Here is an 18,214-nt window from a genome sequence, read left to right as displayed (position 1 = left end):
TCTAACCAAATCGATTTTTTTACATAAGAAATAATGTAAATCAAATGAATTTGTTCCAAAAAGCCAAAAATGTAAACCCACAAAATAGTTAAAAATTAAAAATAGTTTCCCAATTATAGTTTACATGCAGAAAACACTTTGCTATTAGCTTTTTTTTTTTTTTTTAGCTAAGAGTGAACTGCTTATGACCTTACTATATACGGAGTTGTGGGGACAAGGACTTCCGGTTCTGGTTTCCAGTTTGGTAGCATGCTAATTGGCTGCTAATGGTGGCCGTGTCGAAATACTTGTGCGGTGTATTAATAACACAACAAATTTTACGCTAATCGTAAAATGTTAGCCTAAATTTCCGAGGTATATGCGAACTGGGATTCCACTGTAATTAATTACGCAGACCGCGATAAACGAGGGACCAAAGACATGTTAAATGAATCTCAGTGATATAGGATTCAATGTTAATAAATAGAATATTTTCATCGTTAGAGTACAAAAAAGCTCTTTAAATATATTTTTAAAATATTTTTAGAGCACTGTAGACATGAAATTACAACCCTATAGTCGACATTATTTAAAAAAAAACAAAAAAAACCTTAAACTGTATTATGGAAAGCAGGAAGTGAACAAATGTAACAGTTACTGATTGTAAAAGTACCAGATGGAGGGGTAGGATTTAATAAGCTTTGCTTCTTCCTACTCCTTTTGGACATGTGGAACTGGGAACTGATTATGGGATGCACTCAATTGTAATCTGATGCATGTTCAAATGAAATTAAACCATTACCATTACCATTACCATTACCATTACCATTACCATTACCATTACCATTACCATTACCATTACCATTACCATTACATTGCAACTTCTGCAGCGACTCAAAACAACCGCTAGCTAACAGGCTACCAAGCTAACCTAAAACTCAAATTGATTTGGGACATGCCGTAGCTGACTTCACGACTTTGTGCAGTGTTAAGGTAATGTAATGTAAGGTAATGTCTCAATGTGTTGTATCATTACTGCCGCCTAGTGACCAGAATACTGCATATCGCTTATATTTCAGTATGTTTTGACTAACAATTAAAGGACGATATCATATAAAAATCAGACTTTGGTAGACATGAGTATTTTTTCCCAACAGGGATCCACTCGGATGCCGGACGTCGCTCTCATAGTATGTAAAAATGTTGCTTGAATAAGCAAACTGCATGAAAGGTATCCAATTCCCAGAAGTTTTGCAGATCCCCAGATCTGCAAAACCATGATATAGCGAAGGAGTGATAATCGAACCGCCATATTCCAAGGGATGCCAGTCGTTATTGATTAGTTTCCCAAAGAAGTCATTGACTTAGTCATCGGTTGTGACTGATTCTTTTTAAAGTGACCGTGCTAAGATAGCTTGCACTGCAAACCTTATCAACATGACAAACCGTATCGGTGATACGCTCAAAAAATGAATATAAAGTACAAATACATGAGATAATATGAGGAATGGTACTCCAATTTCCTTATGAAAATATGAGCATGCTTGTATCAGTATGTGCCCGAAGCCAACCTCATATTGTAAACAACCTGACACGTACTGCTGTTGAATACGTGTCAACCTGTTAAATTTCCGATAAAACTCCCTGGAGCGATGTCTCATTGAAAATTTGTCACATGGTACAAATGTCAACAGATAATCATCACAAAGGCAACAAATTGTGGAATATAGTAATATTAATATTAGTTATGTGTCTGATTGTGGCTTCAGAAAAGAAGCTAAGATATGAGATAACAAACGAAATCCATGAGATGTTGAGACATTCCCAGTATCTTCTCCATGCTTTCCACACGGAACGCCCATCCCCCCGCCCCCCGACAGGCCTTGCAGCCGAGCAACCATGCTGGTAAAGTTGGGGGCAGGGCCGATCTCTTTCTTTCCGTCTCCAGAGCCTGCTGACAGCTGCTCGGGGAGGCCTGGGGCTGGGGCTCAACCACATCCTGGGGGCGAGGAGGGCGGGGACGGCGGGGACGGGCGGGCCCCATGCATGCTCGTGGCCACAGCGCCACTCAAACTGAAACGTCGGCATCGCCGATGTTTACTCAATCTGTCCACTTATGGAAATATTTGAGGAGTCACCAAAGGGAGGAGAAGAACAACACGAGACGCTGTTTGAAGGGTTTTGGACCACCTTTTGGACCACCGCTGGGACTAGCGCATGGTTGCTGTTGCTGGTCTTACAGTCTTAGTATGTAGTCCACATGACTTGACCTATGCTTTGTCATGTAAATAGTCAACCACACCCAAATCCTTGAAAAATGTATCAAGTCTCCTCCTGGCTTTCCTTCGGGCAGCCCATCCCAGTCTCACATTCGGTCTCTGTTTACCCGAAGACTCTTGCTTCATTGCTTCACGCAGTCTTTTAGTAAACAGCCGTCAACAGAGTCAACGTCAATATTGATCAGCTTTAAAACAAACAGGCTAATGCTAATATGCGACATAAAGGATCTTTATTACGTTGTAAAGTCGATGAGATACTGAAGAATCCAACTCCACTCGGTAGCATCAAGGACAATGAAGTGGAAAAGCTCTGGAGACACGCCAAAGCTCCGTATTTGATTCCATCGCCATTTGCATAATAATGTCAACTACTGTAGTTCGTTTTTCTTAATGGCCGAAAACGATGTACGGTAATTGTTCCAAAGTGTGTCAATGTTGTCATTCGTACCATTTGTCCAAGGTATCAGATAGTTAGCATGGACCGTTCAGGTTCATGCTCAGTGACTAGATAGGACTGCTCTAGTCTAGATGTAAAGTCCTGAAACCCGAACACTCCGGTGGCGATCCATTTAATACCTTGAGTGGTAAACAACCGTAATGGTAAAGGACCATAATACATTTAAATTATATACATCGAGTAAAAAAATGACATGTTCCGTTGACTTATTGGTCATAGGAATCCCCAACACGCTGACCAAGGTTACATTCAAAGATTTGTCCTTGAATGTCCTTGAAACAACAAACAAGTTTTGGTGCGTGTACTGTAGATATCGTACTACAGTACATCGTATCATGTTGTGTATTCGGGTTGTGCGACCGGATGTCTGGTTTGACAAGCGAGAAATACAACAACATAGATTGTAGCTTCCCGGATCAATAAGAGCTAGCCATAAATCCTTAGATTAATCAGTTCTAGAGACATGCACCAGGTCTCGCAACACCCAATCCACCAGTACCAGCCTCGGATTTTAAGATCATACATCGCTGTTTGATGTCTGTGCTATCATGAATTAACTTGAGTTAATTGTGGACCGGGATTGCACGGTGGCCCCCAGTGGTTAGCGCACAGGCCTCACAGCTAGGAGACCCGAGTTCAATTCCAAACCCGGCCATCTCTGTGTGGAGTTTGCATGTTCTCCCCATGCATGCGTGGGTTTTCTCCGGGTACTCCGGTTTCCTCCCCCCAAATTGTCCATAGGTATGAATGTGAGTGTGAATGGTTGTTTGTCTATATGTGCCCTGTGATTGGCTGGCCACCAGTCCAGAGTGTACCCCGCCTCTCGCCCGAAGACAGCTGGGATAGGCTCCAGCACCCCCACGACCCTCAGACCACCTTGATACCAAGAGTAGTATCAGTATTGGCTAGCTACGAGCATGATGAGATTAATATTTTTCAGTTTTCTACTACGTGAGGGCGAGATTAACTTTGTCGATTAATCTGAAGCTTGTTCTTTCGATTCGTTCAGTCATCTGGACTAATCAATATGATGTAGTTTTGATGGTGATTGGTTGATTTGGTGGTTTTGATGATAGGTGATGGCTAGATTAACTTTGTCGATTAATCTGAGGCTTGTTCTTTCGATTCGTTCGGTCATCTGGACTAATCAATATGATGTGGTTTTGATGGTGATTGGTTGATTTGGTGATTTTGATGATAGGTGAGGGCGAGATTAACTTTGTCGATTAATCTGAGGCTTGTTCTTTCGATTCGTTCAGTCATCTGGACAAATCAATATAATGTGGTTTTGATGGTGATTGGTTGATTTGGTGGTTTTGATGATAGGTGAGGGCTAGATTAACTTTGTCGATTAATCTGAAGCTTGTTCTTTCGATTCGTTCAGTCATCTGGACTAATCAATATGATGTAGTTTTGATGGTGATTGGTTGATTTGGTGGTTTTGATGATAGGTGAGGGCTAGATTAACTTTGTCGATTAATCTGAAGCTTGTTCTTTCGATTCGTTCAGACACCTGGACTAATCAATATGATGTGGTTTTGATACGCAACATATTTAAAAAGAGGCAAAAATGTCAACCAGCGCTGTTGATGAATCGATTTAAAAACGATTAACACCAAAATAGTTGTCCATTAATCAATTAATCATTGATACATTGATTAATTCATTGAAATTCCACATAATATCAGCACTTGTTTGTCCTGTGATCAAGTCAACATTATCGTGTTTTTTCTCTAAGTACTTCTGGCTATATTTGGACATAATACTGATATTACTGCATAGTACATACTATACACTGCGGTGGTGTAGAAAGCACCCCCACCCCCTCCCATTATTCCCAGCGTGCTGGAAAGCTTCCCACTGTTCCGATGTGTCACTAATGGTGTTCTCTTGCTCTATTGGCTGATGCTACGATGCTACGGCTCGGTGCACAAGACGACCTCCCACTATGATGCAACGTGCTAAGCTACGCTACGCTACGGCTAACTACAGCCACCATAATAAATGAATAAAGTGTCAGTAACAGGTGTATTATTTGATAGTTTTCTTGTATTGAACATGAACGAGTGTATGCACTGTTGTTCTAAGGGAGTACTTAGTACTTCACCACACCTTCTAAGCCTCGGTATTTACCACCAAGCGTGCCTAATTTAAGGAATAATGTCATGGAAGGTTTTACCTTTTCCTGCGAGGATCTTCCCAGACAGGCTGGGCTTCCACTAAAGTTAATTATGGACACAGCTTGCATGGAAGCGTATCATTAGCAGTAATTGCACACACGGATCGGATCCCACTGCCGTTTGCTACTCCTTTTTCTCCCAGATTTCCCAGATTTCCCAGATTTCCATTGCATTCATCCATGAAGGAAGTCAGCACAATTCTTCTTATGTCAAGAATTTGAAGGATAAAAGTCAGCTGCCGTGTGAGATCATGTGTCCAAATGTCAGCATTTAAATCTAAAGAGTATGAGCATGAAGGCCTGGGAAAACACGGGATTACTGTGTAATGTTTGGTGTATAAGTACAGCGTGTGTATGCATACAAGCGTATGGACTGTATACTATGTTTTGATATCAACAGTGAGGCAGCTGCTATCTGCTGCTGCTGCTTGGAAGAACCAGTTCATACATGCTGAATCGTGACATACATATCACACTTATGTATATGAAAAATTAAGCACTACCAAAAATGTACACAAACCTGAAGTACACTCACTGGCCATAATATCATATACACGAACAACAAGCTTTTCATTCATTCATTAATTTTCATTCATGCCACTTTTAATGTTTTTTGGTTTTTGGATGCGCGTTTCGCCAGGAAGTCAAGTTGTTGCCAGGCAACAGAGGAATGAGTCCAACCTCTGTCTTCTTGGCTCTGTCGCTACTCAGTGATGGGGTTGCATTTTAGAAAGGGTTTATGCCGCTTTTCAGACTCGCCTAATAAATCAATGACGCACCACTTGGTGATCAAGTTCAAACATCGACATGATTTGATCTGAAAAATATCAAGTAAGTTTGATCAGATGTGGAATTACTACAGCTTTTACTCCTTATATGTAAAATCACAAATACTTCAACTTGCTGATATAGTTCATCTTCAAACAGCTAAAATAATGCATAAGGCTAAAAATAACCAATTAGCTAAAAATGTCATCCAATACTTCTCTACAAGAGAGGAGAAATATGATCTCAGGGAAGAAGTACACTTGAAACACTTCTATGCTAGGACTACGTTATGCTAGCCATAGCATTTCAGTATGTGGAATCAAACTATGGAATGGATTGAGTAAGGGAATCAAACAATGCACAACGATGAGCCAATTCAAGAAAAAATACAAGCAGTTGATGTTTGCTAAATACAAGGATGTCATGATGTGCTATATATATCACTATATTGACACTTACTATGGTACACATTATGGCATTGGATGCTCATATCACCTCCTACTTCGGTACGTGGCAAACAAAAAAAAAAAAATTAAATTAAAAAAAATTTAAAAATAAAAAATATATATAAATATAAGAATACAAAAAATATATAAAAAAAAATAAAATGTAAAAAAAATTTTTTAACTATATTCGGAAAGCAGGAAGTGAACAAATATAACAGTTACTGATTGTAAAATTACCATTACCATTAAAACAATTGCCGCAGTTGAACACTGATGGGAAAAAAAAGCCACACACTAGCTAACACCGAAGTAGATTGAATTGCAAGTTTAATAGTGTGGTTCAAATCATTTCTCGCACACTACCACTTCCACACTATGTGTATTATCATTCATTGCAGCAATGCCATAGTTCACAGTCTGACTGGCTATTTTCAATTAATTGTAAAAAAAAATGATCAAACCTGCGAAACCTTTAGGTCACATCATAAAAATGTCGAGTATGCGTCTATTCCTCCGAGGGTGTTTACTCCACATATCTAAACCAGCATCTTAGATAGTGCTGGAATGTGTGCCACTACGCCCAAAGGGAATAAATGACAGCGGCCATTTTGTCCTTAAGCATGTGTGCAAAGGCGAGAGATTTGTTGATGTGTTGCTTTCGCTCGTCTTCGTGGCAAATCTCTCATCACTGTCACTGCTCATTTTTTTTCTGTTTTACTGCACCCCCCCCCCCCAAAAAAAAAATATGGATTATATGACTGAACAGTGATTGACAATGCAGCTCGCCTGCCTGCCTCACCTGCTCGCTATGTTCTGAGCCAAAGAACCCACTGAGATAACGATTGCCTGAAGGAGGCTTGACGCTGACGCTTGATGCTCAAAACCTCCAAATACTGCAGAGGAGCAACCAGATGGTACTTTCCACTGGAAGTGTTGCATCATCATTTGATGCTATTTGTAGTCTCTAAAACACAGTTTAAAAAATACTAAATGGAGTAAAACATAACAAACATAAGGCATTCAGTTGACGTATTCAAATATGTAGTGATATGTACTCCACTGGTCACTAGGTGGCAGTAATGTTCCTGTAATGTTCGAGAATCGTGTTTGGAAGGTTGGAAACAGAAAAATAAAATAAAAAAAAAATAAAATCACACTTTATGGAAATTCACCTATCAAGGTCAGTTCCAAAACCACTTATCCAATAAACAAATACTACTGTAGTTACATTCCAAGAATACCACTGAATGTCGTAAATCCACGAGTAATTGAAATGGCCATAAAAATGTCTTTATGCGCTTAGCCATCCTATTGCGTCATTTTAACGTTTTATTGCCTCATCTCATTGTCGGGCTGAGTGTTTTGGATTTCAGGGTTTAAGTTCGAAATATTAAAAAAAAAAATTTTTTTTGACAAATTAAATGGCCGCCCCGAATAATGGAAAAACATTTTACATTATTATTGCTGGTTCAATCCTCAGTTGGCGAACATATAATTCAACATATTTCCGTTTTCAGCATTCGCCCGCAATTTCTACTGGAATTATTTTATTCCGGTTACTAATAAAGTGACTAAGAAATAAAGCAAAACACATGCTATTGCCTGCAGTGTGCGTAATAAAAAATGTGACAAGCACATGCCTCTTTTACAGGCCATCCCTCCCTGGTGACTCAATGCTCGCTGTGGGGGGGGATTTACACCCACAGAAACCGAGTGCAGAGACATGAAATGCATGAGGACACCAAGACGAGCCACAGCTATGAAATAAGAGCAGACGTGATGATTCCAGGAGGGAGTGTCAAACTGAGTATCTCAAAATGTGATATGTCGTACGTCGGTATTTATTTGCGGCTTCAAATTAACACTTATGCGTACCAACTGAAACACAATAACTATATCATATTTAAATTAAACTTTTTATTCTTAACGGAGGCAAAAAAAATCCAAACCTGCACAGCTACGTGTGAAAATGTGATTGTTCAGCAAATTAAAACAGAACTTAACTGAGATTAATTGAGATCTATCAGTCTGGAAAAAAGGTTATAAAGCCATTTATAGAGCTTTAGGACTCCAGCAAACCACAGTAAGAGCCATTATCTACAAATCCCAGAAACATGGAAGAGTGGTGAATCTTCCCAGGAGTGGACATTCAACCAAAATGACTCAAAACCCCAACCTGGAAGACTTGCTGTGATAAATGGAACCCTAAAATCCGCAAAGAAATCCTGAGGAAACACAAAATTGAGACTTTGGAGTGCCTTAGTCAAAGTCCTGGCCTGAATCCGGTTGAAATGCTGTGGCATGACCTTATCTAAAGCTGCTTCATGTTGGAAAAAACACTCCAGTGTGGCGGAATGACAACAATTCTGCAAAGTTGAGTGGGCCAAAATTCCCCCACAGCGCTATAAGAGACTCATTGCAAGTTATGGCAAACACTTGTGTTGCTATTACATGAATAAAAAAAGTGTGCCTGGATTGCTATCCATTGATTTCAGATCCACATTCACAATCCAAGTGACTGATTAGCTATGGAACGTTCCCCTTTTCTCTTCAATTACCGTTGTCTACACATGACACATTTGTAAGATTGAATCTGAGTCACCGTGTAGCCTTTAGCTTGGTCATCAGACTGGCGCTAGAGACCAGCAGGTTCGAGAAGGCCCTTCTCCAAGCCACTAAACATGATTATTAATGTATTTTTGAAAAACCATAAATCGAGAAAAACAACCAAATTCAGAGCAGCGATGAATTAGTGTATCGTCTTCTAAGTAATCAATCCATGACATCACTGATATTGCTTGTATATTTTATTTTATGTACATGTAAAAAAAAACTAAACAAAAAAAGAAAAAGTAGCCAATAACATTGACCAATATGGGCAACAGTTGATAGCCGTGTTGCACAACATGGGATCATCCTGACACACGTTACATTTAGAATCTGTGTAAGGCTGCCTGGAAAACTAGCCGGGCTTGATGGCAGTCAAAGCGCAGAGAACCGCAACGGTCGTCAACTGCTCCCCATGGAGAAAAAATAATAAAAATAAAATAATAATAATAATAATAAACATCCCTCGTTCTGCCGCCTTAATCACAGCTGAGCTTTTTGTGGCCGAGCAGATATTAGACGTGCCGGCTGGCCGACCCCGAGCTCGGCGGCGGCGGCTTCGGCCCTCTCTCCCTTATTCAAACAGTGCTGCTTTCAACATTAAAGGTCACTAAAGGTCAGCGCTTGAGTTTGCTTTGCCCGATGACTCAACGACTGCGGGCTACGAGCCGTCCGATTCACAGTATTCTTACAGCGTGTTGTGTTATTCTTCCAAAGTGGACCGTAAAGCTTGAAATGATACTGCATAGGGAGGGGGTCGCACGCCTTTAACCCACGTTTGTCCAGTGGAAATGTCACATGTGGAATTTTTGTAGTGTGGTAGATGAGCCGAGAAAGAAACACACCCATGTGAGAATACAGTGTACACAAGCACCCCCCCTCCCCGCCCCACCCGTCCCACTCCCACCCTCAAATAAAAGTGTTTTTCCTATCTCCAAGGCCATGGATAGTCAACCACAAATATTTCATAACTCCCTTGCTGCCTATCAGGGCTGGATCTCACAATAGCGTTTCAGACAGTGAGAGCTTCCAGCAGGCCACCGAGGTACAGATAAAGTGCTTTTTCTTAATGCTTTAAATAATTACAAGTGACGGGGAAAAAAAAAAAAAAAAAGGGTGACGCTTCTCGAGCTCGAAATGAAATGTAAGCGAGACGTACGACGTGACTTAAGAGGGACGAAGATCAGTATCGACATGCACGAGGATGGAACACTGGTCACTAGAAGAGCAGGTTACTACAGGTCACCACTACTGGATGGAGATGTTCACATTTTGTAGTGTCAAAAATAATAATAATAATAATATGGTAAGACTTTTTGAACCCTTCCATCAAACATCCATGTACAAAATGGTGGCTGAGCGGCGCCTCGTGACAGCAGCACACTGGGAAAGATGGATTCTTAAACCGTACGAGATAATCGATACATTCTGGTTCTTGTAGTGTTGGTCGTTGTTTCGTTGTTCGCTTCTAGCGATCCATGATTCCTTCGAGAAAACAAAATCGGGAGGAACAGTCACAGCATACCATGAGGTGCATCGCCATTTTTTTTTTTTTTTTTTTTTTTGCTCCCTTATGTCCTCCACCTTGGCAGCCATTTTACACCAGCCTTGTGAAAAAAGTAAAATGAAAGGAAGGGACCAGCATATAAATAGTAGCCGAGGCAACCGCACGTATTCCGTCCTGGATCTTGATGACCGGGTCTGAGAATTCACCCCAAAAAAAAAAAAAAAAATCTCCGCGACTTCTGTTCAGCACGCGGCCTCCTACACAAGACAAAGACAAGAAAGAGCACACAGTGAAGACGACGAGCAAACAGGACAGGTTTCATTCTTTCTTTCAACACTAATGTTGTTTTCGGTGCCGTCACTGATGGCTCTTATTCAGACTGCTGGAATAAATACAATGCTTATTGTGTCACGGGGACTGCTATGAAACATTTGCACCCAGCGGTACAGTACACCATAGTGCAGTAGACAGTAAAGGGATGGGCCCGACACATTGTTGGGAATCCTTAGGATTACGTGGAATTGTTGGTGATTCACGTCTCAAAAAGAGCCAGTGAACAACATGGCTGGAACCAGGACTAAATGTCTATTCCACAAAATGGACTGACTTCTAATAAGTCTCATATATGTTGAATATGAAGAGATTTTCCTTTTTTTGATTTTAAAAAAGATTATGTTTGGATTCAATAGAGAGCCCTCAGAAGTACTAATGTTTATAACTTAAATGATAGTATTTGTTCCATTTATTGCCTCCAATCTATTATCTTCATTAGCATGTTTGTTGACTGCACTGCGTATGCGTATGTTCGATTTTTCTTTTGTCCACTTAGATGTCATCTTGTATGCCTTGCCATGTTAAACTCATCTGCCCAGGGCCTTCAAGATCAGGGGTGCTGGCCCAGTGTAGCGATATATTTGTTTTTTTTTTTTTTTTTAACCAATGAGATTTCATATTCAGTTTCTATTAAAACACATTATTTTAGACTTTTTTACTCATTTAATACCAAATACTTTTTTTTTTTTTTTTTTTTTTACTATTTATAAAGCCAAACACCCAATCCCAAAGACGTATTTTACGGTGGGAATTTTTTTTTTTTTGGACAAAATCAGTTTTTTTCATTTGATAAGAGCTCGGCATGGACCATTTGCATGTACTGTATTAACATCGACAGCTAGGAGGAAGTGGAACAGCATGGAGGAGTGTAGCGTGCAGAATATTACGTATTGTCTGGAAATTTTAAAGCATGCACGCACACAGTTTAATGTGAAAATTGCAATGTTTATGGTGTTATATTTCTTTTTGATATAAAACCCATAGTTTGTTGTCGTACAGTTGTTTAGATATTTAAGCTGTCACAAAAGCTTACAGCGCAACATGTATGTAAGCCTGATAGTGTTATTTTTCATAAAGTCATCCATTGTGGATGTGAGGATCTGAGTATTGATTGATCCGACACTGCGTGCACATGATTTTTTTTTTCAACCCGCCAAAAACAACAGGACCTAAGACCTGCTTCACATCCATTTTGGTAAAAAAACACAATATATCACCATATTTGTTTCCATCTACTAGTTTGAACCACATATTCATTTGTTCGATCTAAAAATGTCCATCAGTGTTTTCCAAAGTCAAAGCTGATGTGTGTAAATAAATTGCCTAAAACACAAAGATAATAAGTCTCCTTTTACGGATGATGAAGGAAATCCAAAAATATTCACATTTGAGGGTCTGAAATCAGAGGATATTTAGATTTTATATAAAAACAATAATTAATTGGATTAATTGGTAATGAATGAACCACAGCTCTAGACAATAGTGTGAATTAGGGTGGGACAAAATGACACGATTCAACTGGTACATGACTATTACACCCCAAGACAGACACCATGATGACATCCTATCCTGACTTTGCAATGTAGAACTTTTGTCTGCCGTTGGAATCCAATGACACTTGAAAGGTCAGACGGACTCATGTTTACATTTACAACACGTCTAGCATTAGTTTTTACTGAGCCTGCAGTTATGATTGTATCATGGAATGGTGCATATCGGTTGAATCTCAATGAAATAGGATTTCCATTGACGTATAAAGGACTTAACCTTCAAAGGCGTGCTGCTGTGCTGCAGTGAAACAATCTACACTCTCCGGGGGAAACCGCCACAGCATGACAACGTGTGTGAAAAATATATAAAACCGCCTTTCACGCACATACACTACAATACCTCATATGTTCGTTAAAGCGCAATGATTCAAACACATTTGCAACGGAATTAGTTGCAAAGGAGTATACAGTACTTCCCACCCTGTATATAAATATAATATATTTATAGCCAGTGCGCTGTTTGAGTTAGGAGTTAATGTTGTTCAAGGAAATAAACCTCACTGTCTAAAAGCAACCCCAAGCCGCTAGCCCTTACGCAACACTGCCACATTAGACCAACGCAGTGTCTTTCAAAATAGCCTAAAATTAACTTCATGTTGCTAAAGAGATGCCTAATTCGGTGTTGTTGCTTGCAGAATAATAACTAGAGAATGCAAAATAAGGGGAATTAATGTGATTTTTTTTTTTTTACATGAGAGCTATGTTAGAGTATCCTCAAAAATAAACATTTAAAAGTGTTAATATTATGTTAAAAGACTTTTCCAAATTGTATTGACAACATTTTATGAGATTGTGATGACATTTTAAGGCCTTACATTGGAATGACTGGAATTTAGATTTAAGAAACCTTGAACGCCACGTATAATGCTGTACATTTTATGTTTTATTATATACTGTTTATAAATTATTACTGACTTAGAGTGAGTTTAGTTAGTAGGGTGAGGTTTTCGAACAAAATAAATCTGTGAATTTGCAGGGGGTCCACTGTACAACAAAACTTTTTTGCGAAGAGATTTTCCCTGAACTTGAGTTTGAAACCTCAATACGTGTGATGTCATAGATCACAGTTAAAATTAACTCAAAGCACTGGCAAGGTCCCGGCTCCATTGTGGGTGCACACCATCCACAGAGATAAGTCAGCATTGTGAAAATTGTAACGTGACAAGACTAAAATCCATGCAATGGAGCCTTCTTTTAATATAAGAAACTAGCTAGTTAATTACCGACTAGCGAGGTAGCTATTACTTGTTAACAAACATAGTGTTTTTGATGAGGTGAGGTGAATCTGCAGTACTAATCCTCCCATAATATTTGTCATAATAATATAATAATAATATAATTCCCAGTGTCCTGATGATTCATTCTACATTTAGCTGATATTTAAGACATGTGTTTTGATCGGTGCAACACAATCCAGCATTCCATACGTATTTACACAGGAAGTCGACCCTGTTTTCAAAGAAGTTCATTTCCAAAGTTTGCAAGAACAATGGAGAACTCCAATGACCCGTCATGGAAAAAGTATCACCATAACAGCAAACTGTACCATCCAAGTGATGTCAACCAACCTATGTGTCGCAGTGGGAAAGTAGTGATGTAATCTCGGGGCTCATGTGTCCAACAGCCTTGGCTGCTTCCAGGATGGCTCGCCGGTACATCCCTTTCTTTTTGCGATTGAAACGGGACCTGAAGAGCTCTCTGAAGGGCGAAAGTTTGGCAACAGAGAGCTGGGACGTGGTCGGGGAACCGAACCACGCCACCTTCGCTTGGGGCCACTGGGCCTCACAAGTGGCAGTCTCTTCCTTGCGGGTGCCGCTGATGCTGAGGACACGTGCGGGCCACCAGGGAAAACCGTGGATTTTCCCCCACACAATGTCCCCTACCGCCACAGCGTGACCCTCCTCTGTGACACATTTTGTCATGCTGCGCGTGTGTAGTCGCACTGTGAGTGGGGGCACTGTCTTGCAATCGTCCCGTGATGGTAGCGAGGATGAGGTGACGGAGAGGTCTTCGCCAGGTGCCAGATCGCAGAGCTCTGGGGACGTGCCATCGGAACTGAAAGACTTGGACTCATCTAAGCTGTCGCTGCTGCAAACGGACAGACTAGAGGAATCCGCTTTTCGCTTACGGAAATTGATGAGAAGGGTGAGGTCGTTATGGCCGTGCTCCGCCTCCTCGCCAGAACTCCCTGACCACAACTCCAAAGAGTTTTTGCCTTCCCCGGAGTCTTCGGAGTGGGCGAGACAGGGTGCCGTTGCCCTTGGACTTCGTCTCCTGGCGTCGCCTACAAGTTCTGCCTCATACTCGACCACGCTCTCGTCCCGTTCCCTGGGCGGGTGTTTCAAGCGGATCTTTGGAGATGGTAAATCCTGACACACGGTTGTGAAAGGCCTCGTCAGTTTGAGTTTGGGAATGGATACAGTAAGACCGGACCGTCTAGCGTTTAAAATGTGTCGCTGCTCCTTGGTGGGATTCGAAGGAATCTTGCAGTTCTCTCCTGAGCCATTCTGCTTGGGACAGAAGGGTTTTACTGAACCATGGACTCGCGAGGGGATCTTCATGACCTCTCCCTTGCCCTGTGGAGTGCTGTATGAAATCTTTATGACTGGACTGTGAGGGATAACGTCGCTTCCGGGGAACTTCTCCCCTTCAGGTTCCCCCTTTTTGTCCTTCCTGAGACGCTTGCTATCGATGCTGGTGCCGTTTTCCCGTCTCTTATTGTCCTTGGCTGCAACTGCATCCTCTTTTTTCGACAGCTTATTAGGTATATCTTTGTCATCGGCATCGTCATCGCTCTGTAGTGTATTGTCTTTCCTCGAGTTCTTTGTATTGTTCATGCCATCTTTGCTGTCCTCATCGCTATTCAAAGTATTTTTGCACTTTTCACAAAGTACCTGCCGCGGGCGCAGGCGAATGGTACTGATGGTCATGCGACCCTGCTCTCGTGTCCGCCTCTTTCTCCTCTTAATTGGTCGCGGAGGGGGCTGCGGTACCCATTGGCTGTAGCTGTGGCGCACCCACAAGGGATGGGGGAAGGGGGCTCCTTCAAAATAAGGAGGGTATGGAGTTTGCCCAGCTGGCACCGGTGTTGGAAGCGGGCAAAGTGGGGGTGCAGTAGCGATACTGCTTTCTGGGAGAGTATTTTCATCCTTTGGTCTGTGCGATGACTGGCTGGGTGACTTGGAATCTGGCTCATCACCCGGGACTTCTGGGATTTCACAAGTTGGCTTGGATACCGGGAAGTCCACTGGATTTGTTGTGAATTCTGGTAAACAGAATAGCCCAGTCCTAAAATGATGGAGGGGGGGAAAAAGAACAATGTATTAATCAAACCTCTCACTTCACTCATCTAGCAACATTTCTACAGTAATGTTGATAGTAAACCGCAATAACAGTATCTAATACCTTGATAAAATAGTTGAAAACACAAAGAATGAAAAAACAAATGAATACAGTCACGAAATTACCAGAAAAAAGTAGTATTTTTCCCAAGATTCCCTAAAGTTACAATTTGTTGTCGACACCCAAGAAAACAAAACAGTCACATTTGAGAGGCCGAAATGAGGATATTTATATTTTACAATTTAAAAAATGAACATCATAATAGGCGTTGAATAATTAGATAACAATTAATCATTGATCAATTGTTACGGTGCTATAATCTGTGTTTTGGATTAAATATGACTATATTTTACCACAATTTCCAGACTATAAACTGCTAAATTTTTCACACGCTTTGAACCATTTGACTTAAACAATTAACGGCAAAAAATAAAAATAAAATAAAAACTACTGCTCCCATGATTTTTAAAGTGCAGAGTCAGGAAGTAGTGAATTTTTTAACAAGACACTAATATCACAATATGAAGCCTTATGCAGCGAGCTTGTTGATCTGGAAAATCTTCAGTAAGTTTGATCAAGTGTAGAATTACTACACCTTTAGTTTGGACTGCATCAGCCGTTGTACCGTGATGAAAAAAATTATCTGAATGTTAGTCCCGGTTCCCATCGATGTATGAGACTCAACCCTATGAACGAGTGACATGGGAACACCGAGTGGATGTAGAACTGAAAGGTTTATAGTTGCTAGTTGTTGGAAAACGTTCAATAAATAAGTTAATAAATAAGTAGGGTTGGGCATCTAGCATCGATAGGGACCAGAACTCGATTTTTACGTCACAATATTTAAAAAGTTCAGTTTTACCCATCCACGCACAAACACTAACGAGAAAAAATACAAATCACTTGAGAGTCTGTGATTACTCTTGGTAAGGAGTCAGGAGATTTCTATTTATTTACACACCCTGTCTACTTGGGGCGTATGAGAGTTGAGATTATTAATTAGTGCACATTTAGGGAACCGGCGCTTGCCACTAGAGAACAAGCAGTCACCTCAGAATTAAGTCCCCTTATGGACACGTGCCCCTAAGGAACCTGAATATTCACCTTGGCAGGGCCTGGCTTGGCACACACACCGCCTATGACATGTACCAGGCAAGGCCCGTTAAGCGCACAAGGACACAGCGTATGACTCAATACAATGTCGTTTTATTTGGTAGACCCAACTTGGATTTAAACGATGACCTGAAAAACGAGTATGTGGCATTGACAGCATGTCTACGCGTTTAAAGATCTGGAGGTCGAGGCCTAATTCAAGTGCCAAATGAGAAGCCATCCACATACTTAGTAGGAAGCACTGGTCCAATCTGATTTTGCTCATCTATTAATAGCAAAGGTGCACAACACTTACACAAGGCTTACCACATGGTATAACACACAAAGGAGCAGATACAACATTATTACATTTATACATGCCAATATATGCTTATGTGGCCCTCACACATCAACTGGGCTGACTTTTAATCACAAATATACCTCTCTGAAATAAACATACTGCAATGCTGAGTTTAGTCAACAGTGTGGTCACTTAAATATGAATAATATACATTTTATCAAACCCATTGTATGTGTAGATTTGACTGAAAGATGGCTGTTTATTGACACAGTTGCATTTACTTCTAAAAGAATCACTGCACAATCAGTGGAACTATTCATATATAGATACACTGGTTCATTACATATCTACAAAATGTCGAACAGGCAATTTCTTTATTTTATTGAGTACGTGAGTCCTGGTCTGTCTGATTAGGCTAACAATAAGCTAGAGATGAACCCACTGACATTAGCTATTGTTCATAATAAAACTTAGTAATCTCGGAAAATGAGACAACTATATCGCTACACATGATTCCCCCGAAGTGATATATGGCATTTGACAAGGTTTTCGGACGCTTTTAAAAGGAAACAGCGCTATTAGCAAGGATGCTAGCCCCACTGTCAGCTACATGTCTTTTGTATTGAGGCCCAGACGGCTAACTAGCTAGCCATAGCGGCTAGCCTCGTCGATGTGTTAGCCGCCAGCTAAGTCGAATTAAAAGCACAAATGATCAAAGTAAAAGTAAGAAATGACACTCACTTTTTGTTGCAGTCAAGTAAAATCCCCGTGAAGCTCCGTTCTCGGTAGGTCAGCGTCACCAGCAGCGTATCGTTAACTATTTGATCGATTGTGACAGGTACCCGAGAGCCGGCCAGCAGCTCCTCGGCCGCAGCCTCCATGTTTCCCGTGGTGAAGTGTCCGGCTCGGCGGTGCTCGATCCGGGCCAAAGGAGCCACGGTCACGTCGGCTAGAGCTCCGTCTCCCCTTCCCTATTGAAGCAGGAGGCTACAGCAGGGCATAAAATGACGCCATCACCCCTACCAAGTCAATTACACCAGCACTGCCACCGCTGACATCACACTGAAGCAAAAGTCTCCCAAGACAAGGCCTTCCCTTCCCCTGCCCCACTTTGACTCTATCACGTTCATTATTATTGCCAACCTTTTTTCCTCAGCAATGTCGCCGATTTTGGAGGCACTTTGACGGACACGATCGACCGCGACACAGCATTTTTATGGCCGTATTTATCAGTAATTACCGCGCATTTATTTAATCTAAGAAGACTGCAAATACATTCGCATGAGCTAATTGGAATACAAATACATACATAAATAACTGACATAATAACTGACATATGTTGTGAGAGGAAGACGAAGAAACAAAGATGTTAAC

The 18,214-nt window shown here is 40.9% G+C and overlaps 1 protein-coding gene across 1 annotated transcript; it reads right to left on the bottom strand.

Moving 5' to 3' along the window:
- Positions 1–9,624: 9,624 nt before the first annotated feature.
- pwwp2b (PWWP domain containing 2B) lies at positions 9,625–18,117 on the bottom strand. Its single transcript, XM_058049691.1, has 3 exons — positions 17,582–18,117; positions 13,674–15,393; positions 9,625–10,479 (listed from the first exon to the last, which is right to left on the bottom strand). The coding sequence occupies exons 1-2, from the start codon at positions 17,719–17,721 to the stop codon at positions 13,674–13,676; spliced, it is 1,860 nt and encodes a 619-aa protein (XP_057905674.1). The 5' UTR covers positions 17,722–18,117; the 3' UTR covers positions 9,625–10,479.
- Positions 18,118–18,214: the final 97 nt, after the last annotated feature.

Source organism: Doryrhamphus excisus, chromosome 2 (assembly GCF_030265055.1).
Source record: "Doryrhamphus excisus isolate RoL2022-K1 chromosome 2, RoL_Dexc_1.0, whole genome shotgun sequence".
In the NCBI taxonomy this organism is placed as follows: domain Eukaryota; kingdom Metazoa; phylum Chordata; class Actinopteri; order Syngnathiformes; family Syngnathidae; genus Doryrhamphus; species Doryrhamphus excisus.
Note: the sequence above shows the minus strand (reverse complement) of the source record. Positions and strands in the feature narration are given on the sequence as shown.